We start from the raw sequence: 22,740 nt of genomic DNA on the forward strand, positions 1-22,740 counted from the left end.
CTAGCATGAATAATAAACATTTATCATGATATAAGGAAATATAAATAAAAACTTTATTATTGCCTCCAGGGCATATTTCCTTCAGTTTGCGAGTTCATCCACCGCTCGACCTGTGAGCGGGGCTACTCTCGCAAACAATTTGAAGTACGTTGACAATATTCACAATATTTATTTTATTACCATCAAGTGTGTTGAGTTTCATTCATATATATGTATTGACCCCCTTCTTTAAATTGGATGTGGGAGACGCAGAACGAACTCCTACCACATGATCGCATACAAGCAATTCATGAGGAATTGGTGGGATTCTTTCTTGACCACGTCATACATAAAGATAGAGAATACCATGTGGAAATTCAAGGTAATTTTCGGTAGATGATGTCAGAGATCGTAAGATATGTTACATTGTATATATGTAGTAGCGTCAGATAGAAATACGAAAAACGTGTTGTTCGACCAATATCGGAGAAAGAAAGGTCACTTCTCTCTGTATATGTTCATGACGATCTTGTGTAATTATAATGGTTTTCTTCATTTGCTTACTAGCTAGCGTGCCAAGTTCTCTTTATATGTATAGTAGCTTGCGTCGATCAGGCATGGAGCAAGAGAGGTCACTTCTCTCTATTAGTTAGTGATAACCCACAAGTATAGAGGATCGTTTGTAGCCTTCTGCGATAAATAAGAGTGTCAAACTCAACGAGGAGCTAAATTTAGAACAAATATTCCCTCAAGTTCTATCGACCACCGATACAACTCTACGCATACTTGACATTTGCTTTACCTAAAGCAAGTATGAAACTATCCGGCAAGAAGAAAACTACGAGTACTTTGCGAGAATAAAACTATGAATAAATTGCAAGGTAATAAAAGTGGATAGCTTTTGTCAACAAGAAAGTCATTTGTCCCTAGGCAATCGATAACAAGTATCGATAATCATTCTTGCAATTTTATATGAGGGAGAGGCATGAGCTAACATACTTTCTCTACTTGGATCATATGCACTTATGATTGGATCCCTAGCAAGCATCCGTAACTACTAAAGATCATTAAGATCGTGAAACTCAACCATAGCATTAAGTATCAAGTCCTCTTTACTCCCATACGCCATGACCCACTTATCCGCGTTTAGGCTGTTGTCACCCCCGCAACACCGACAATAAGGAAAAAAATCAACGTATTGCAACATCCTACTGTAGGCCCCCCTCACATTTGCGCGAGATGGAGGGCACCGTAGGACAACACCATAAATAAAATATACAATCATACCAACCAAGATCACGATTAACACATAGGACAAAACGGATCTACTCAAACATCATAGGATAACCATAGATCATTGGAAAAAAATATACGAAGTTGAGCACCATGTTTAAGTAGAGATTACAGCGGGGGAAAGGGAGGTTACACCACTGCATAGAGGGGAAGAGAGTTGGTGTTGACGGTAGCAAGATTGTTGATGTAGATCGCTGTCATGATCCTTGCCCCGGTGGCACTCCGGCGCCACCGGGAGAGAGGGAGAGAGAGGCCCCCCTCCTTCTTCTTATTCATTGGCCTCCCCTAGATGGGAGGAGGGTTCCCCCTCTGGTCCATGGCCTCCATGGCGGCGGAGGGGCGGGAGCCCCTCCGAGATTGGATCTCCCTCTTTGTTCTCTTTTGTTTCGCGTTCCCTAGATCTGGCCCTTCATGGTTTTTTAAATTTCCGGAGATCCGTAACTCCGATTGCGCTAAGATTTTAACACATTTTTTTTTCTGGATATAAGCTTCCTTGCGCCCGAAGTAGAGCTCCAACCGACGTACGAGGTGAGCACAACCCACCACCGCGAGCCAGGCTTCTCTGGCGCGCCCTGGTGTCTCGTGGGCTGTGTGGGCCTCCGTTTGCGATGATTCCAACTCCAAAAAATCACATATATTTCAAAATAATTCTCCGTAAAATTTTATTGCATTTGGACTTCGTTTGATATGGATGGATTTTCTGCGATACAAAAAACATGCAAAAAACAGGAACTGGCACTGGGCACTGGATCAATAGGTTAGTCCAATAAAGCATATAAAATGTTGTCAAAAGTATGTGAAAGTTGTATAATATGGGCATGAAACAATCAAAAATTATAGACACGACAAAGACGTATCAGCTAGCTAACACAATATGAAACCCCTAAATTAACCCTCCAAAACCCCTAACCCCCCCCCCCTCCCTTAAAAAAAACAAAAACCCCAGCGCCCACGAGCTGCTGACGCGTGGCTGCCTTTTGGTCCCGGTTGGTGTTGGAATAAAGGTCCTCCTGCCTGGGCGCCTCACAGCGGCCACGTGGAGCCCCTTCTGTCCCGGTTCATAAACAAACAGGGACTAAAGGTTTTGGGCTTTAGTCCCGTGTGATTTATCCCGGTTTCAGAACCGGGACTAAAGGCCCTCTAAAACTGGGACCAGTACCCTATTTTCTACTAGTGGTGGCCCCACTCGGCTAACTTCTCATACAATGAAGCTCCCATATGCTGCCACGTGTCCATTGTAAGCCGAGTGCACCTCGGCTTATACCAAATCTGGGTATAGTGTCATTTGGTCCTGTGGTGTAAGCCGAGTGTTGCACTTGTCTTGTAGCCGATATTGTTTTTTTTCCTTGTTGGAACAACCATGCTATTCAAACAACAAGGTGCTTACATCTCCATCATGTTACACAAGTTAACCATGCATACATATCCAACAATTTCACACATGCATACATCTCCACCAAGTTCACAACAATAAGCATAACCAAAATTCACAAACAAGTTCACATGTTCACACATACATACATATCCAACAAAGTTTCAAATTTACACCAAGCATGCATAACCATGAAGTTCACAATCATGAGCTCCACGGCTTAAAACATACTCCCTCCGTTCGGAATTACTTGTCATCAAGATGGATGTATCTAGAACTAAAATACATCTAGATACATCCATTTCAATGACGAGTATTTCCGAACGGAGGGAGTAGCATGTATGCCCATCGTCGACAGCATCCGTGATGCAAACCTACAAGTTCGTTATCACAAGCATGAGTTTTCGAGTTGAAAATGCAAACGATTTATAAGGTTCAAAGTGATATTAAAAAGTAGTAGTATGAAATACTCCCTCCGTTCTGAATCATTTGTCGCAAGTATGGATGTATCTAGATGTATTTTAGTCCTAGATACATCCATTTCTATGACGAGGAATTTGGAACGGAGGGAGTAGAAGGACCAATACTTGTGCACCAGGAGCCCATACAGATTCTCAAAGTGGAACGGACGGCCCAGAATCTCGTACAAATTCTCAGAGGTCAGAGCTCATCCCGGAGCGCGCCGGCGGCTGGCTGGAAAGAGGACGAGCAAACCCTGGCCTCTCTGTACACCTTCCCCGGCCGGCAGAGGTAGCCCCTCTCCGGCGCGCAGTGCGAGTCGTCGGAGCAGGCGCACAGCCCTTCCATGGCGCAGCCTTCCTTGTCGACGCTCGGGCTCGTCCCGTTGATGCCGAGGACCTGGTCGCTCCACTCGCTGGAGAAGAGCCCATCGGGGTCGTACCTGCCCTTCACCTCCAGGAACTCGACGGCCTTCGGGTACCTGCCGACGGCGCCGTCGAAGGCGAAGTTGCGGTTCTTGCCCCAGTGCGGTAAGCCGCCGTACTTGCGCAGCGCCATCTGCTCGAGCTCGTCTATGACGTCCGCGTGCGCTCGCGGTGCGCCGTCGGTGTAGCTCCGGTAGTACGTGATGTCGAAGTCCACCACATCCTCCGGCTTGCCGAGGTAGGCGGACGACGCCCTGAGGTAGCGGGCGAGCAGGCCGCCCCTGGCGTCCAGGCTGCAGAACGCGCGCGGGTTGAGGTCCCGGAGGCGCTTCACGTCGGCGACGAACGCCGCGGCGTTGCGGAGAGGGACGCTGATGGCGGAGTTGTAGATGAAGGTCGCCCCCAGGCGAGGGTCCCACTTGCAGGAGGAGAGGAGGCCGTCCTCCGGGCTGTCGATGCATGTGCCAGTCGCCTGCATGCGGTGCTGGTACCCCACCACGGGGTACCCCGTGAAGACCTCGCCGTCGTTGGTGAAGCCGTGTGGTGGCTGCGGCTGCAGCTGGCCAGCCGCCGCCGCCTCGCACCTGGCGATGTCGGTGCCGTTCTCCTCCAGCAGCTCCTCTGCTCGTCTGGCGTCGACGCGTCCGAACGCGGCTCTCGACCGGAGGGTGGGATGGTCGTTGAGGCCGTTGCCCGGCGACGACACGTCGACGCGGTCGTCTTGGCGGTACACGACCTTTCCCCGCGCCGGCTGCCACGCCAGGTCGCCGAACTCATGGAGGCCGCCCCACGCGGCCACTTGATCCTCCAAGTCCGAGTCGTCGCGCTCCAGGAACGTCACCGACCGTTTGAACAGCGGCTGCAAGGCCAGCGTGACCTGAGAGATGACGCCGAGGACGCCGAGGGAGACCTTGGCGGCGTCCAGGTCCGGGTGTTGGGCGCCGAGCTCCCTCACCTCCGCGAAGCCCTGGCTGGCCGGCGCCGGCGTCACGATCCTCAGCCCGACGACGTACTCATGAACAGCACCCCCCTGCCCCATAGTGAGCTCCCGTGCGCGCCCGTCGCGAGCAGGCCCCCGATGGTGACGCCGGACCAGTAGGGCGAGTGCGGGAGCGCCAGCCCCGCGGCGGCGGCGGCCCGGATCAGGTCGCGGAGGAGCACGCCGCTCTCCACGGTGATGAGCCGCGCGGCGGCGTCGAGCCTGACCGTGCTGTTGAGCCGCAGGGTGCTGATGATGGTGCCGTCGCGACCGCCGGGGCACGCGAGCTTGGGCAGGCTGTGGGAGTACCTGGTGGCCACCTTAACCTTGCGCCTGGCCGCCGCCGCGGCCGCCACGGCCGCGACCAGCTCCTCCTCGCTGCTCGGGTACGTGACGCTGGCCGCGCGGCAGGTGGCGCGGTCCAGAAAGGAACCGTACGCGTTGGTGACCGTGCAATCGGACGTGCCGCGGGCGCAGACCACAGGAGTCGGCGGGGGACTGGATCCGGCCAGGTGGATGAGGAGCCCCACGACCACAAGGAGAGTCGTGGCAGGGCTCTCCAGTTCCATTGCCATGGCTGCCCAGTGCTTAGTGGCTGCAGCTGAACGAACGAACCAACATGGCACACTTGTGTTTGTACTTTGTTGTGCAGACTGCATCATGGCACTCCTGAATGACACGAGTATGAACTGTCGATATGACTTTCTGAATGACACGACTACGAATCAGATTGAATCATTGTACTCCTGTCCTGAATGACGAGTAGGAATCAGATGTACTCCTACTCAACAAGTCATGTTCACCAACTCTACACGCCGTGTCTCGGTCCATGGTTGAGAGGTCATTATTTTGGCTCATTCACTATTTATCCGTTGCCTGGGAATAGCATCGATTTTGCAAATTAAATTTCCACCCATGTCAATCAAAGCGTCCCTTTATTTCCATCAGATCATGACTTTAGTGATCCAGGGCCTCATGTCTATTCTCCAAGAAGAGATGATATCGATATTGATCAACTCTACCTTTGTCCTTGATATAAAAGCATCAAGTGGATATAAAACATGACGAGTTACACTCGGCCTCTGCATAATTAAGATACACACAACCAAACACCAAGAGTCTAACAAAGAAAATAAAAAAACCTGACATATGGGCAACAATAGAGTCACATAGAACCGACGCTATGCCTATGTTGAAAGAGATGGTGGACCGATCCGTAGATTATGCTGCCACCCATGTTGGATAAAACCTCTATGACCACTCGCTCCAACCGCATCCACACCGTCTTAAACACCGATTGGTACTCTGTTCGGTGTAGCGCATACCACATACGAAGCGAGTGCATACAACGAAAAATAACCTGTATAGGAGATGGATTTTTGCCATTAAAAATGAATCATTTCTACATAGCCAAAACCTCAACCTTCTAACTTGATCCTCCTGAATACTAATCAATGAAACAAAATGTTCAAATTAGAGTACCAAAACACCTAGAACGGTAGCAACGCACCATCTAATCGGAGTTGTTAAAATGCATCATTCATTCGAGATGAACAAGAAAATAGAATTAGAGAGATGCAACACAAATCTACATGATAGTAAAATCGAGATGTGGCACAAATTTACTAGCAAATGAAAGCTAACATCTATTTAAAAATGAACCACCTCGTCGCATGAGCTGGTCGGGAAGGAGCCAAGGAGACCACCACCGGCTTGCCGCCGGCCGCCGACGAGGGGAGGAGGATGCGAGCTGATACCAGAGAGAGAGAGAGAGAGAGAGAGAGAGAGAGAGAGAGAGAGAGAGAGAGAGAGAGACTCAAACTTGGACGCCACCCACACAACGATAGGGAGCCATCGAACGATGGAATAACATGGAGGGATCTGGGCCGCCTCTACCCCAGGCGTACTCGTTTGGGCCACCGTCGGGGAGATTTGGTTCATGCGCCGCCTCAGCCCAGTATTGGGTTTGAATGACGAGGGAGAGGGGCCATATTAGATTGCGGGGAGGGACTTTTTTGCAATTTTTGTAGACACGACAACCGACCCAAATCCGAGCCATCAATCTCCTATCTGATGGCATAGATCCATTTTTATTTTAGCATCCTAAGCTCAGATTCTATACTATAGTTGCTCCCTTATATCGAGTAAATAAAAGATCTTGGGAGCTTAGAGTATGTAGTGAAGTGATGAGCCAAAGGCAACCCATCTTAATAAAAAATGAAAATGAGCTAGAGGTAGGTGCTGTAGGGGTTGCACTAGGAACATTGGATGTTGATAATTCTTATGAGGAACAATATGTGGCACGGAATGATGAAGGTATAATTTCTAACCATGTTGTTCCCATTCATATCCATGATAAAAGTAGTCCTCACATAAAAGAGGAAACTCACTTGCGGATTCTAAAGCTATATTAAGGCTGTCTTAACACAAGTAGAATTTAGAGGGGAGTGGTCTTTGAACACATACTCTCTCCTTTCCAATTTATAGGGCTTAATTTGAAAATCTCTTCAACCAAGATAGATGAAGAATGGTGAAATTAATTTTGTAGTTTGCAAAAGTACTTAATTAGTACTCTCATTTTTCTCAAAATATTGTGTATACCGATGCATTAATTACACCACATGCATGCATGACCACTAAATGACCAATAACTTCTACATGCATTGTGAGTTTTTTCTTCATCCTTGCATGCAGTGGTTTAATACACCTTGAAATCTGAACATGTGATGATAAGTAGTAGTAGAATTGAGACTTATAAAACGAAAAACAAAGTTTTTGAGATGAGCTCTATAAACCAAAAAGGAGGGAGTAGTATAGTGACACTGTGACATTTTGTGCTAGATGTTCCGACGAAGATTGCCCATGGAGGAGACAAACTCCAAGTTGAAGGGTCATAATACTTTCATGGTATGGAGTTAAATTTTTATCACAATTTCTGTGAGTTCTATTGAACTACTGTGTGATGTTATGCTGAACTATTATGTCGTCGTTGTTGTTTTAAGATATTGTTGAAATCCTGCTGAAAACGGAGGAAATGTGAAAGAACATCTAGGGTCTAATGTACATGTTTAGTGTATCAAAAAGTTTAGCCTGACATGTGATGATTGCCAAGCATCACCCAGAAAAAGCGAAGACGTGGCTTTCGCGAATATATTTACTTCTCTTCTATCCTAGTGATCTTGGGAAGTTATTTATGAGTCTTAGGGAAAGCCACACTATTGAAGGGGACATTGAAGGCGGAAGAGAGTATGCTCGGTGCTCCATTCCATCCTCTTCTCGTCCAAAGCCAAAAAGATCAAGCCTATATCCTATCCTTTTTTTAGTTACTATCTCTCGTGTAGTTGAGGTCACTGGCACTTTTGGCTTGGAGTCTCTCGATGTATATCTTGGGCCAGAGTGTCCAGAGTTTGCTCCGAACATTCCTATGGTGAAGTCACTACTCCATCCTGGAATATCAGGGCATCAAGTTCGAGGTGACGCCCAAACTGTCTGGTGCTTCCTCGGCTTGAAGTGGATATTTCCCAATGTTGGGCTTCAAGCACGAGGACCTGAGTTCAGAATTAGGAGAAAACCGAGGTGGTTTTCACAAGAATATGTTGCACCTCCTCTCCCCTCCCGTGCCCTCTATCATCCATCCGAGTGACATTCGTCCCACCTAAACAACTCGCGAGCTGACTCAGCGTGCCATGCTTGCAATGTGGACTAAAATGAGAACGTTTCATGAGTTTTTTGCGAGAAAAGGCAAGGTCATATATTAAGTAGCCCAAACCATTACAAAAGCACCCCTGTAGAAACTTAAAACAATACATCCAAATCTTTGGGGGTGTCGAAATTTTCTTCCTCTTGCATATGTCGACGGCCCACCGTGAGGAAAACTCGTTATCGTCTCTCTAGGCCTCTGTCTTAACATAGCAAACTTGTTTGAACCCAAGAGCTTGTAGAAGTAGTGACTAGGAAGTCGTTGATAATAGGTCCTATTTGCCACCCGCGGGCAGCAAATGGTCGATGCAATGCCCACGGTGGAGCCAATTGGGCCGGCATCTTTTCTCGCTGCATCTTCTTTCTTCTGTATGGATTTGCTTATGGTTTTCTCATTGTTTTGTCCGGTTTTCAGGGGTTTTGTTTCAGCCTTTTGTTTTGATTCCTTTTTCTTTGTTGTTTTTCTTTTTTCTTTTTTCATTTTATTTTTTCTTCTCTTTTTTGCGTATTATACAAAAATTTCACCACGTATTACAAAAATGTTCATCGTATGTTAAGAAAATGTTCACCCTATAATATAAAAAGGTTCACAGTGCATTATAAGAAAATGTTCATCGTGTATTATATTTTTTTCAACGTATATATTTAGAGGGGAGTGGTCTTTTGCTAAACACAATCTGTAATCTAAAAAAACACAGACTGTCATGTCAGCCTGTAAAACTAATTGCATAAGAATCACCGGTAATCTGTAGCATTGCATAAAATGGTATCAACGCTCGAAGGAGAGGGATATCAAAGAAGGGGATAGCAACACTAAGTATTTTATGATTAAGGCTAGTGGGCGGAAGCTCAAGAGTAAAATCTTTCAGACTTATCCAAGATGAAGGGATCATCCAGGGGGATGATAACTTGCTCAAATATACAACTAATTTTTATAAGGACTTATTTGGTCATGTAGATTTACCTCCTATATCTCTCTGTATCCCTCTTGATGATGTTTTGTCAGAAGAGGATAAGGTTGAGCTCAGTTGCAAATTTACTATGGATGAAGTTAAAAATGCGTTATTTTCTATGAAGCGCAACAGAGCGGCTGGGCCCGGACGGTTTTCCTGTCGAGTTTTTTCAATTTTTCCGGAACCTCATTTGTAATGATCTCCTTAGGCTTTTTCATGACTTTTATGAGGGCAAGATTAACATTTCAAGGCTTAACTATGGCGTAGTCACTTTGCTTGCTAAGGGGCAGGGGGCTGATAGGATTCAAATGTACCGCCCCATTTGCATGCTGAACGTACCTTTTAAATTTTTTACAAAAGTTCTTAACAATAGAGCCATGAAAATTGCTGATAAAACAATTTCTAAAGCGCAATCTGCGTTTATAAAGGGTCGCTACATCCTGGACAATGTGCTTATGCTTCATGAAGCTATCCACTCTTTACATAGAAATAAATGTTCTGTTGTGCTTTTTAAGGTTGATTTTGAAAAAGCTTGCGATAAAATTAACTGGAGTTTCATGCTTGATGTCCTAAAACTAAAAGGCTTCCCTGAACGTTTTGTCCAGTGGACAAAAGATGTCGTTAGTAATGGAAAGGTTGACATCACTATTAATGATTTTATTGGCCCGTATTTTGTTACCAGGAAGGGTTTGAGGCAAGGGGATCCGTTTTCCCCCTTGCTTTTCAATTTGGCGGCTGATGTTCTTGCTACCCTGGTGCAAAGGGCGCAAGAACAAGGATTTATCAAGGGAGTGTTGCCTAGGTTGTATTCAGGAGGTCTAAATATTTTGCAATATGCGGACGATACTATTTTCTGTTTTGAAGATGACCTTGAGGGGGCTAGGAACCTCAAAATAATTCTATGTGTTTTTGAGCATTTCACCGGTCTGAAGATTAATTTTTTAAAAAGTGAAATTTTCTGTTTCGGTAAAGCTTTGGAGAAACAAGCTGACTACGCCGGCATTTTTACTTGTGCTATTGGGGGCTTCCCTTTTAAGTATTTAGGTCTTCCCCTGCATTATAAAAAGCTTTGTAATGCTGACTGGAAGTCAGCGGAAGAAAAAGTAGAGAAAGGATCTGCAGCGTGGCAGGGGGGGTCTTTTATCTATGGGTGGTAGGCTTATCTGTACTGAAACTTGCTTGAGGACCGTCATTAGTCATTTACTTAACTTTTTCCATCTACCATAGGGAGTAGGCAAAAGAATCGATTTCTTTCGAGCTCGGGTGCTTTGGCAAGAGAAAGAGGGGGTTAGGAAGTTTCATTTAGTTAACTGGCTTGATGTTTGTCAACCTAGAGACCAAGGGGGTTTGGGTGTTACTAATCTGGATATCAAGAATATTAGTCTTTTGTGTAAATGGCTCTGGAGACTTGAGAATGAAGATGGGGATTGGCAGGAGATGATTAGAGGAAAGTATTTGAAGAGGAAAACTTTGTCTCAATGTGAGTCATCTCCTACCAACTCTCATTTATGGAATGGTATCATGAGTGTTAAAGATATCTTTTACAACTATTGTCAGAGAATTGTTGGAGATGGGTGTAAAACTAGGTTTTGGGAAGATGCTTGGATCCACAACAAGCCTCTCTGTCAACTTTTTCCTCGCTTGTACAAACTTACTTTCCATCAAAACTTTACGGTTGCTAAAGCATTTGAACAAGATTTTAACTGCATTAGATTTAGGAGATGTTTATATGGGGAGACATTGGGTATGTGGAATAAACTTCTAGATATGTGCAGTCAGGTTGTTCTGAGTGAGGAACCCGACAAAGTCAAATGGCTTTTGACCAGCTCTGGCCAGTTCTTTGTTAAATCTCTTTATCAATATATTATTGCTAGGAGAGTAGTGTTCCCTAGTTTCTGTGAAAACTGAAGGTACCTTTGAAAATTAAGGCTTTTATTTGGTTAGTTATCAAAGGGAGGATCCTGACCAAGGACAACTTGTGTAAAAAAGGCTGGAAAGGCACCAACAAATGTGAATTTTGTGATGCCAATGAATGTATTGACCATCTGTTTTTCACTTGCTCTTTTGCTCGGTTTCTTTGGAATGTAGTTGGGAGTGCTTTGAGAAATCCCCAAACACCCCTGTCATTCTTTGACTTTTGCCAGAATTGGCTTCCTAAGTATACTGGGAAAGATAGAGTGGTTATAGCTATTGGTACGGCTGCTTTATTATGGTCGATCTGGAAAACAAGAAATAAATCTTGCTTTCAAAGTTCCTTACCTAAAGATCCTACTGATATTATCTTCTCCTTATGTTCTGTGTTGGATTCATGGGGTGTGCTACAGAAAAGAGGAGTGCAAAAAATTCTTAAGGAAGTGACCAAGAGGTTGGTCCAGATAGCGAGGGACGTCTTCAAGCATGCTTACGGCTGGGGGCCTGCTGTACGGAGGCTCTGTTGATCAAGTGGTGATAGATGTAGCATCTGTGATGATCTCTCTTGTTCTTTTGCTATAGCACCCTGTAGGTGCGGAGTTTGGTATATCAGGTTGTAGGAGTTTATTCACCAGATGCAAAAATGTTAGGCAAAAAATGTAGCGACGGTGCTTTGGAGCGGTCTTTTGTTGTAGCATCCTGTAGGTGCAGTCGAAGTGCCTCAAGATGTAGGAGTAGTTTTTTTCATGATACATATGTTAGGCATCGAAAAAAGTTAAGTCTGTATGAAACTTGATTTGTATGATGTGACTCCATTTTCGTAATGAAAATGGGGGCCGTATGGCCCCTCTGATGAAAAAAAAATTACACGTGGATGGTGGATCTTAAAAGCTAGGAGTAGTGAATATTTCAGAACCGCACATGAAGCAAACTTCCATAACATACAAATATGTTTGCAGACACTAGGACGTATTACATACAAATGCAATTTTACCATACATAAACATGCATACATACGCATGACCAAACGCATACATAGAAATTAAATAAAATAAACTCCAAACGACTCAGGGTAGTACGCAGCATCTCCAGACGGCCCGAAGAAGCCACCGACCGACCGACCGACTGAGCAAATTGACTAGAAGCTGCAGGAGAATCATCGTCGTCATCACAACCAGTTCACCACCTCGCACCGCTCCATAGATGTACTGCTCGATAGATCGCCTCACTTGGCCACCTCGCCGTCCTCGAAGATCTCGTCGCCGTCGCAGTCGCGGATGTCGTCGACGTGCTCCACGATGACGACGTGCACGCCGGGGTCCCTGACGGCGCAGCTGCCGGCGAGGAGCACCGAGTTGTTCACCGCCTGGTAGTTGCTGTTGGTGTAGGCGGCCACCTGCACCTCCTCGTCCTCGCCCTCCTCCTCGTCCCCCTCGCCGCCGGCCTCGACGACGACCAGGTCCTCCGCGTCCATGGCCGCGCCGTCATTCTCCCCCGCCAGCGTGATGACGGTCGTCTTGCCCTCGTCGCCGGTGCCGAGGGCGGTGGCCAGGTGGTCGTTGAGGTCGGTGATGGCGTTGCTCACCTCGGAGGCCGCGTTGGTGTTGTTGGAAGCCATGGCAACGGCGGCGGCGGTGGTTGTTAAGCTAGGTGGAGAGAAATGGGGTGGCTGGCTAGCAATGGAGGCTGATGGATCGGTGGATGGATTGATTGGTGGGAGTAGCACGCCCATGGTGGGATGCATATATAGCAGAGGAGAGGAGCAGAGGAGGGTAGCTTGCGTGCGTGGGGAGGGGAGGAATGGAATGGCAGGAGTTGCAAGCGATTCGAGGCTTGAGGACGCGGGCAAAGGATCCATGGATTGTTTTCTCGGTCGATCAGGTGAGTTCAGATCGATGGACATGCCGCCACTCGTCGTCAAGTGACTTGGGATCAAAGCAAAGGATTGTTCTCTCTGCTTCCGCCGCTGCTTGATCTGGGCTTCAGTTGAGCCCAGCCTGCTTAATTAGTACAGTAAGTAGTAGCCCAGCCCAGCTCTGTTTGACTGGGCTTCGTGGGATCTGCTCAGGTGGGCGCTGTCGGGCGCCCGCGGCGACTATTTTGTCGCTTTAAGCGAGGCGAGAGGGGAACTCTCGCTGAGTTTTTCCTCCACCTGCGTCATATTGGACCGGCCCATTAGTGCGCGCGTAGGGATTAAAAATATAGGAGAGAAAATGGGAGAACCAGGGTTTGATCCCTGATCTCCAGGCCGCGATCGGGTGCTGCTAGCAACTCCGCCTAGGATCCAAACGCATATATGGGATTGGCTGTGCCTGTCATAGCTGAGTGTTCCCTCTTGGCACTGGATTTTGCTAGTATCACCTTTGATCATTGCAGCAGAGAGGCCAATGCGGTGGCGGATGCATTAGCTAAACACTGGATTAATTCTAGCAAGTCTGAAGTGCAGGAAATCATCCCTGGCTTTATTCTTCATCAATATGTAAACGATCTGGCTATCATTTGATGAATAAAGTTATTATGTTACAAAAAACTCCACCTAGGATCCCCCTAGTGGTAAGTTGTAGGGCGCATCCTACTTGAGGCTATTCGATCCAGTTTTTTTTTCTGATTTCTTTTCTTTTTTAATTTTTTCTTCTCCATTTTTTCATTATTTCTTGCATTTTATTTCTTCATTTTTCTTGCATTTTGTTTTCTTTCCACTTTTTGTTTGGTTTCTTTTTCTTCTCCTTTTTTTCTTATGTTTGTTTTCGTTTCCACTCTACATTTTCGTGTGTGTCAAAAACATTTTTTTAATAAGTGATCAATAGTTTTTGTATACACGTTTAACATTGTCCGAATGCTTATTCAATATTTTTACAAATACTTGTTCAAAATTTTAGTACTTATTCAACATTTTTCAAATACCCATTCAACATTTTCAAATACTCGTTCAACATCTTTTAATAATTATTCAACATTTTTTTCAAATACTTACTCAACATTTTCAAGTATTTCTTCAACATTTTTCATATACCCGTTCAATTTTTAATACTTATTCAACATTTTCAAATACTTGTTCGACATTTTTAATACTTTTTCAACATTTTTTTAATTATTGTTCAACATTTTTCAAATGCTTTATTAACATTTTTATATACATGATCAATATATTTCATCATTTTTTTAATACATAGTAAACATTTTTTATATACACATTCAACATTTTTCAAAGCATGATTAACATTTAAAAAAAATATAATGAGAAGTATATTTTTGTAATATGTATATATATATATATATGTATATATATATATATATATATATATATATATATATATATATATATAGAAAGCCTATTAATAACCCAGGGTGAAGAATAAGTAATTCTTCACCCTGGTCGATCGACCGAGCCAACCAAGCCACCGTTCGTTTGATCGAGGCAAAAGCCCACCGTACGTCCCCTCACCCTAAAATTACAATGGGATGGAGGTTTTTTTTACGTTTGATGACTTGACTGGACTCGATGCCTGCCCTCCTCCTCGTCCTTTTTTGCTTAAAAAAAACTCGTCTTTTCCCCCACCTCTCCGTCTTTCCCTAATCTATTGCATACGGTTTCGGGCGAACGATGGCGTTGTGCTCGGCGGCGATTTGGCTTGGAGTGAAGCCATTGTTTGGCATGCTGGCGGGAAGGCATGCTGCTCGACCGGCATGGTCTCGGTGTTGGGTGGTCGCTGGACAATTGGGGCGGCGTGGTGTGTGGTGTCTGCATAGGTCTGGGGCCCCGCTGTGCACGGAGATGTGGATGGTGATCCCGCCGGAGCTGTGGCAGGTGATCACGGCAGCGCATTAGGCGTCCGTGCATGGGCTACTACATGACAGCATTGCCTCTCTTTGGATTGAAGTTTGGTTGGGCTTTCAGTGCATGGGAGGAGGTGAGCAGCCCCTATTTTAGTAATTTCCGTTCCCAAATTCCAATTAGCTTCCACTTACATTTCCCTTTGTCATGTTCTTCCCAAATTGATATCCGTGCACCTGGGTGCTCCTGATCTGCTTGCTCCGGCGCCCCTCGAGGTCCTGATTTGATTTGACTACCAGCCGGTGGATGTGGGTTCTCCCGGTGGTGGAGTTGAAGGGGACCTAGTGGCTAAGGACTTGACCAGCAAGCTGGAGGCCACCACAACCAGTGTCCTGGAGCTATGACACTAATCATTCATCTACTCAAGTTGGTTATGTGGGTATATGTAGCCATCTTTGCTTGCTTCAATAATTTTCAGTTGTTTCAGTTCCCAGTCTGGTTCGTAGTAGACGTGCGGGTAGTAGAATCTTCCCTCCTGGTTGGTCGGCTGGTCACAGCGACAGTTTAGGTGATATTCGCGGCGGCACTGGTTCGGCCGCGACCACTTTGTGCTCTCCTCCAGCTCTGACCTACAGCTGCTTGCAGGTTAGTAATCTTCTTCCATCTTCCATAAACAGAGGTGTCAATCTTATTGCATCTAACGAGTAATGACTCGTCAGGCCGTATGGTGTATTTCTTTCTAGCTATTGTGATCCATCAAATGTTAATTATTAGATTAAGCAACAAGAGATAATTACTGTATTCATTATTAGATATTTGTGGTTTCTGGTCCTCTCAGTCGTACTGATAGAATTAAGCAATAAAATGTTGACTATACGGTAAATGGGTATGTACTGATTTTGGGATTTATATTAGCTTGCGGACAACATTTTAGCCAAAAGAAAATGTACAAACATTATAGCTAGTACTGAGATGACAGGCATTGGAGCATATTCATTAGCTTGAAGAGAACAGTTGGCTATAAGATAATTGGGTTAATGTACTGATTTTGGGACTTATATTAACTTGAAGAGATGAGAAGTATCTCGGCTCTGTAGCTGCAGAATCAGAATGGATTATAATGTGCCTTAGCTATATTTTCTTATTGATGCCGACTAACCTCTATGATATTTTTCTTAGCAAAACCTATGACTAGCTATGCAGCTTTCCATGTAAAATAATGGAAAGCAATGGCTTACTTTCTGCATGAAATCAAAGCATGAATTCTGATTCATCGTAGAATGATTTTTCTTATTTTATCACACGGAATATTTGTTGCTACCAAAATAGTACACAGACATCAACTATTTGTTACTAAAACAAGAATATTAATTATCAACTTCCTACTTTCTACTAGAGCTTATAGATTTAGCGTATGTTTAGGTACATTTTATTGAAGTGAATATAATTTTTGTTTATTGCTCAACCATTGATTTTACGGAATATCCATATCACCATTTTTTTCCTTCAGATACTTATATAGACCGAACAGCATTGATTTTAGTCTTCTTTCACATGGACGAGGATTTGGAGCACTTGGGGTGCTCCGCACCCCTATACGAACAATTCATTCAAGAAAATACCGAGAAATTTGAAAAAAAATCTGGTATTTGGGGATATCAAACATGGGTTCCCGAGCTACTCCTGTGTGAAATTTTGTGAAAAAATACCAGGAAACGTATTCGTGGCAAAAAAGACAAAAAAATTTCTATGTATAGAAAAATCTGTTTGGGTAGATTTTTGTTCCGACAGTATTTCCTTCGCCACGGATATGTTTTTGGGAATTTTTTCACGAAATTTCACATAGGAGTAGATTGGGAACCCAGTTTTGATATCCTCAAACTTCAGATTTTTTTGATTTTTTGGGTATTTTTTACGATTATTTTTCGTATAGGGGTGTGGAGCACCCAGGAGCTCATGTGTATTTTTTCTCTTTCACATATCTTTTTGTCTTCCAAAGCTATCCATTCAAATATCAGTATTCCCCATAGTCTCTTGTGAAGTAATGTTCAGCACCATAGTTTTCTGAGTAAATCCAACGTTCCCAATAAACTAGTTTTTGTTTCCATGGTTCTTTCTTTGTTAGATAGAATCTAAGTTCGAAATTTTCTGTTTTCAATATGTCTTATTCATATTCTTGGATACTGTAAATTCTTCAAGTAGGTTAATACCTAGAACGGTAGAAGCATGGTATCACCACAACAATGAAAGGATGTCAATGTAATTTACATTTTTTATGTATTAATTATGATTGCATGTGCACCATGCATCACTCTTATACCCTGTGTTCTGCATTAAAAAATCAATATGTAAAGTCATTCATCTTTGATTTTCTCTGCATCTGGCAGATACTGTTGTTGCTCCCATGATCAGCTTGATTAGAAAATTTAGGATGCAACACTACGGCACAGACAAAGTTGGACGGCTAGCGTTTCATGAGGAGGATCTGCATGGAAAACAGTATGATGCTCAATATTCTTTAAGAGAGCCCTCTAAATGGCAAATGTACTACAGCTCAAACATCATTTTCTGGTTGGTTATGTTGGATTGAGAGCAAGAATCTCTGATGTACCACTGGTCTCTGGAAGGTGGAAGGGGCTGATGTAAACTATAAATAGGAAACATATTGTTCACTTCATAGCATGTAAGATAGCTTCATATTTTTGTTTTGCACACTGCGTCTTTCAGGTGGCGTTCAGGCTAGAAATGTCCGTGCTTTTGTGATAATTCTCTCAAAAATATCTAGCTCGCAACTTGTGATAATTTTCTCTCAAAAATCTCTAACTGGCAACTTGGCAACTGGCTGATTCAAAAGTATTTGCAGGCTGGAAATGCTCAGGTTTTCAGCATGGCTGAATTTGATGTGACGGTCAGAAAGTACAGGTGTTGTGCAAAGGAAATATTCACGTAAAAATGCCTTGGTCAAACTAATTAAACTCAGCATATTACACAATTGTGGTAGAGCTTGTCCAGATAAATAATACGAGTTGCATGGTTATAATTTACAGATTAGTCTCTCGGCCGTAACTATGCTGGTAGTGTGTCATAAATTTACGTGGCAAGACTTGTCCTTCCTGCAGTGTTACATTTGCGCGTGGCAAAAGGTCCTCAACTCCACGCCATAACTTTACCTTAGGTGGTCCTCACTCCATGCCGTAACTTTACCTTAGGTACCCAACATAAATTCCAGAATGATGAATAATTTTACCTCAGGTACCCAACATAAATTTCTAGCCTTTTCTTTTATGTTTTTATCCCAGTTTTAGTTGTACTTGCACTTATGCGAACTGGCCGGGCCATATCGGCATGTGCGTCAGCGAGTCAGATGACTTGACTCGCTTAATGCAAGGTATAGCGGTGCCCATCCAGCGAGGCTGCTTTAGGATGCAAAAACGGCCGAATCAACAGTTGTTATGTACCAGATGACATGCTCACTATAAAGGTGGTTGCTTGTACTGATAGTCAAAACAGAAAGTTTCTGTGTAGCTCAGACTACATGGAACCTCTTATTATCAACCCTTAAGCCTTGCTTTGAGATCCGTATTCTTCAACTAACTTATAACAAGAAGATTTTTTTTTGTTTCTCTCAAAATGAAACAACATATGAATTTCAAACTTTGCAGATCGAACAAACATTAGAGCATCAATGTGTGAAAAAACTTTCAGATTAGTCTGATATAAATATACAAATTGAGATTTTGTTTGACTAAAAATATTATTTTAAGTATTTAAAATGCATGAAAAAATCTGAAAGTTTTTTCTCACATTGTAGTTAGAGTGTATTGTTGTTCTGCAAAATTTGAAGTTTATATGTTGCGTCGTTTGAGAGAAACAAAAAAAATATGTTTGCACGGATCGCGATGCAGAAATGGATGGCAAAGATATGTGTATCATGTAGCTAGTCAAAATGGTATTCCTATTGACAAACTTGCTAGCTTCATTCAGTCGGAGTTTGATCAGCGCAGTGAGGTTCCAAACCCGTCTTTTGCTGCTTGCGAGCTCCGTGTTAGTCATAGATCGATTCTATGGAGTACAACATCCTAATTCATCTGGACTCGGTTGAGGATTTCTCCTCTGTGCAAAATGACCCTCCTTTCACCGCTTGGACAACAACAATTTTGACTTTGAGGACTCCCCAAGATCGCCTACTTCGCCCTCCAGCCTGTAGTGTTTCCCTTTTCATTTGCGAGGGGGATTGCAGATGGTTCCAGATATGGCAGGACAAGACATCTAGATCATGTAGTTCTCATAGAAACCTCGCAGATGATCATTCATGGCGTCTTCCTGCAATGACATGAAAACCTAGAGGTTCTAAGGTTGAAGATGACTCTTGGGGTCAGGGCATCTCCAAGACGGACCCATAAACCCTCCGCATTCCTTTAGACCGCGCTATCCGGACCGCGTAATCCATCCAACGCAGACCTGTATCGGCCCGCAACGCGGTCTGGACGTAATTTCTCCCACAAACATGAGACAAAAGAGCTTTGCGGGAGTCTGGATCGATCCCAATGCCTCTTCCGACCGTCCTGGCCCACCAAACACTCCCCCCTCCCACGCGCGCATCCCCCCTTGGCGTCAGCTACCCATATTCATGCCGCTATAGAGCATGCCTCTCAACATTGAAGACAGCTCAGGGCTGGCACGACCTCTCATTGCCTCTGCCATTGAAGCGGCGTGACGGCCAAGGGCCTCGCCCGCTGCACGCTCGGCTGAACACGCCTCCTCGCCACATTCATACGCCTCCATTAACTCCGCATGCAAGCCAAGAAACCTACTCCAACCACACGTTCGTTCATGAGCGGCCCGACATTAAACGCAACACCGACCGAACTCCTCCCGTACGCCCTCTGTTTAAATGAGGCCAGACGCCGGGCAAGAACCACCCCCCACCCCGCCGCCGCTCCCCCATCTCCTCCTTCACCACTACTCCAATGTCTTTCGAAGAGCAGTTCTCCGGCATACAAGCCGGCTGGGTGGCCCGTCGAGCCCACCGGATACGAGCGAGGCAGTTCGCTGCTCCAGCTCCCGCACCTGACCCGAAGGAGCAAGTTGCCGCCCCAAGCCACCGCGTGGTTCAGCAACTCGCCACTCCAGGCCAACTCAATGAGGAGTGACGAGTTGCTCCATCCTGACATGACAGGGAGCATGCAGCACGGGCATCGCCGTGTCCAGTGCCTGCGACAGCGCCATCCACCGTCGACACATGCGCAAAGAAACAAGCCAGCTGCGCGGATGTGGACAAGGTGGCGGCTAGCATGTTCGAGCCCTCCACCATCATCGAGGAGAAGTAGAACATAGGAGGCCGCCGCCACTTGGGTCCTAGCAAGGGCACCGCTGAAAGTGCGTTATATCGACTAGAGGGGGGGGTGAATAGGCGATTTTTATGAAAGTCTTCAAAACTTAGAAGTTTCGAAGACAAACGATAGAAATAAACCTATTACCATGCAGCGGAAGGTAGACTACACTAGGCAAACCATAGTCAAGTATTGAATGAAGTGAAAGCACAATGACTAATAGCAGCTAGGTAGTAAGGATTAGGTAGGAAGATATTATGAAGCCAAACAGAACACGCAGTCACTCAGTGAAGACAAAAGATAGTGCAATCATACAATGACTTCACAAGGACCAACAGTAAATAAAGGATAGGGAAGGATGAAACCAGTGACTCGTTGAAGACAATGATTTGTTAGACCAGTTCCAGTTGCCGTGACAACTATACGTCTGGTTAGGGCGGCTAGGTATTTAAACCTGAGGACACACAGTCCCGGACACCCAATCCTGAACACGCAACTCAGGACACCCAGTCCTCACCGTATTCCCCTTGAGCTAAGGTCACACAGACCTCGCCCAATCACTCTGGTAAGTCTTCAAGGTAGACTCCCAAACCTTCACAGACTTCGTTCACCGGCGATCCACAATGACTCTTGGATGCTCAGAACGCTACGCCTAACCGGCTGGAGGATTCACAGTCCTCAAGTGTAATAAGTCTTCAGATCACACAGACAGGAAGACTTAAGTGCTGCCTAACACTCTTTGGCTCTGGGTGGTTAGGGCTTTATCCTCGCAAGGAATTCTCTCTTAAAGGCTTCGAGGTGGGTTGCTCTCAAACGACAAAAGCCGTACTTTAACTCTGAGCAGCCAACCGTTTATGGTTGTAGGGGTGGGCTATTTATAGCCACTAGGCAACCCGGCCTGATTTGTCTGAAATGACCCTGGGTCACTAAGGAACTGACACGTGTTCCAATGGTCAGATTTCAAACACACACGGCAACTTTACTTGGGCTACAAGCAAAGCTGACTTGTTCGACTCTGGACAAGATTCACTCTCATAGTCTTCACTCGAAGACATAGGTTTTGGTTAAGCATCACTTCAGTCATTCTGACTGGTTCTCTTGGACCCCACTTAACAGTACGGTGGTTCCTATGACTCAATAAAGAAGGAAAAGAACTACGAAAGATCTGAGTCTTCGAGCTCCATAGGATTCATGCGATGTCTTCTCTTGTCATAGTCTTCAATGTGAATATCTTCACATACCACCTTTGACATCAATGTCTTCATACATTTTTAGGGGTCATCTCTGGTAGGAAAACCGAATCAATGAGGGACTTCTACCTGTGTTATCCTGCAATTCTCACAAACACATTAGTCCCTCAACTAGGTTTGTCGTCAATACTCCAAAACCAACTAGGGGTGGCACTAGATGCACTTACAATCTTCCCCTTTTTGGTGATTGATGACAAACTAGTTGAAGTTTTCAACGGGGAATATAATATGTGAAATTGTAAAGAATAAGGAATTGTCTTCATAAGTTGCAAGGGCTCCCCCTGAAGATGTGCATATAAGTAATTTGCTTTTGGAATGCAAATGCACATGGCAGGTTGTACTCGTGGAGATCCTCTTCAACTTATGATGACAATTCATTATGCATGTGAAGGTATGTGAAGATAATGACATGCATAATGAAAAATGGACGTCTGCAAAATGATCTAAGTGCGGAATTTATCGTCGCACATGCGGAATTTATCATCGCATCACAAAGTAGCAAATAAGTAGCAGACGACCATCGAGTTTAAGTGTTACAACTCAAAGAACCAAATGTATCAAAACGAGAGTTGTAAACACTAGGCAAAATATAAAGCAACCGCCCATGTGGACCCACTTGAAGACTATCAAACTCATATGCTTCTCCCCCTTTTGTCAGTAAGGACCAAAAAGGTTTGAAGACATAGAGCAGCTACTCGTTCCCAAGATGAGTAGGTGAAGCAGCAGGGTCATCGGTGGTGGTGTTCGGCGGTGCAGAAGAACTTGGAGCAGTGTCGAAGCGTGCTGAAGGAGGGGGCGGTGAAGTAGCATCGTCTTCGTCCTTGATCACTCTGGCATTCACAGTTGCCATAGAGGAAGAGAACTCAGAGTCTTAAAGAGATGGAGTTCGTCGCAGCACAGCCCTTCGAGGAGGTGTGGAGTCAAACTTGAAGTGTTCAGAGAAGCCATCCTCTTGAAGATCATCTTCAAAGCACATAAGCGTCAGCCCTTTCCATGTGCGTCGAGAGGTTTCATGGGCAACAAAGGCATTCTTGGTGGCAAGATTGCGAATGCGGTTGACATCTACCAAGAGGCTTTGCATTTGGCGCTTCAGCCAGTCATGATGCATATCATGTTTCTGATGAAGAGCCACCAGAAGCTCTCGGTCATTGAGAACACGAGATCGCTTCTTGGGTCGTTGAGCAATAGTGCTTTCGGTGGCTTCAGTAAGGGCACGATGAGGTGCACGTGTAGTTCCAGCCAGAGGATAAACACGAGTGACTGCTTCAACTCCTTCAATGTTCTGAGAGAAACTTTGATGCTCCGCATTCTG

General features: G+C 44.8%; 1 protein-coding gene and 1 pseudogene across 1 annotated transcript; both read right to left on the minus strand.

The window, feature by feature from the left end:
• Positions 1 to 3,241: 3,241 nt before the first annotated feature.
• Positions 3,242 to 5,108, minus strand: LOC125540704 (L-gulonolactone oxidase 2 pseudogene; annotated as a pseudogene).
• Positions 5,109 to 11,975: 6,867 nt separating this feature from the next.
• LOC125540702 (uncharacterized) lies at positions 11,976 to 12,965 on the minus strand. The gene has a single exon (XM_048704288.2). It carries the CDS (start codon positions 12,926 to 12,928, stop codon positions 12,296 to 12,298), a length of 633 nt encoding a protein of 210 aa, XP_048560245.2. The 5' UTR covers positions 12,929 to 12,965; the 3' UTR covers positions 11,976 to 12,295.
• Positions 12,966 to 22,740: the final 9,775 nt, after the last annotated feature.

This window comes from Triticum urartu, chromosome 2A (assembly GCF_056163025.1).
Source record: "Triticum urartu cultivar PI428250 chromosome 2A, HENAU_Tu73, whole genome shotgun sequence".
In the NCBI taxonomy this organism is placed as follows: Eukaryota; Viridiplantae; Streptophyta; class Magnoliopsida; order Poales; family Poaceae; genus Triticum; species Triticum urartu.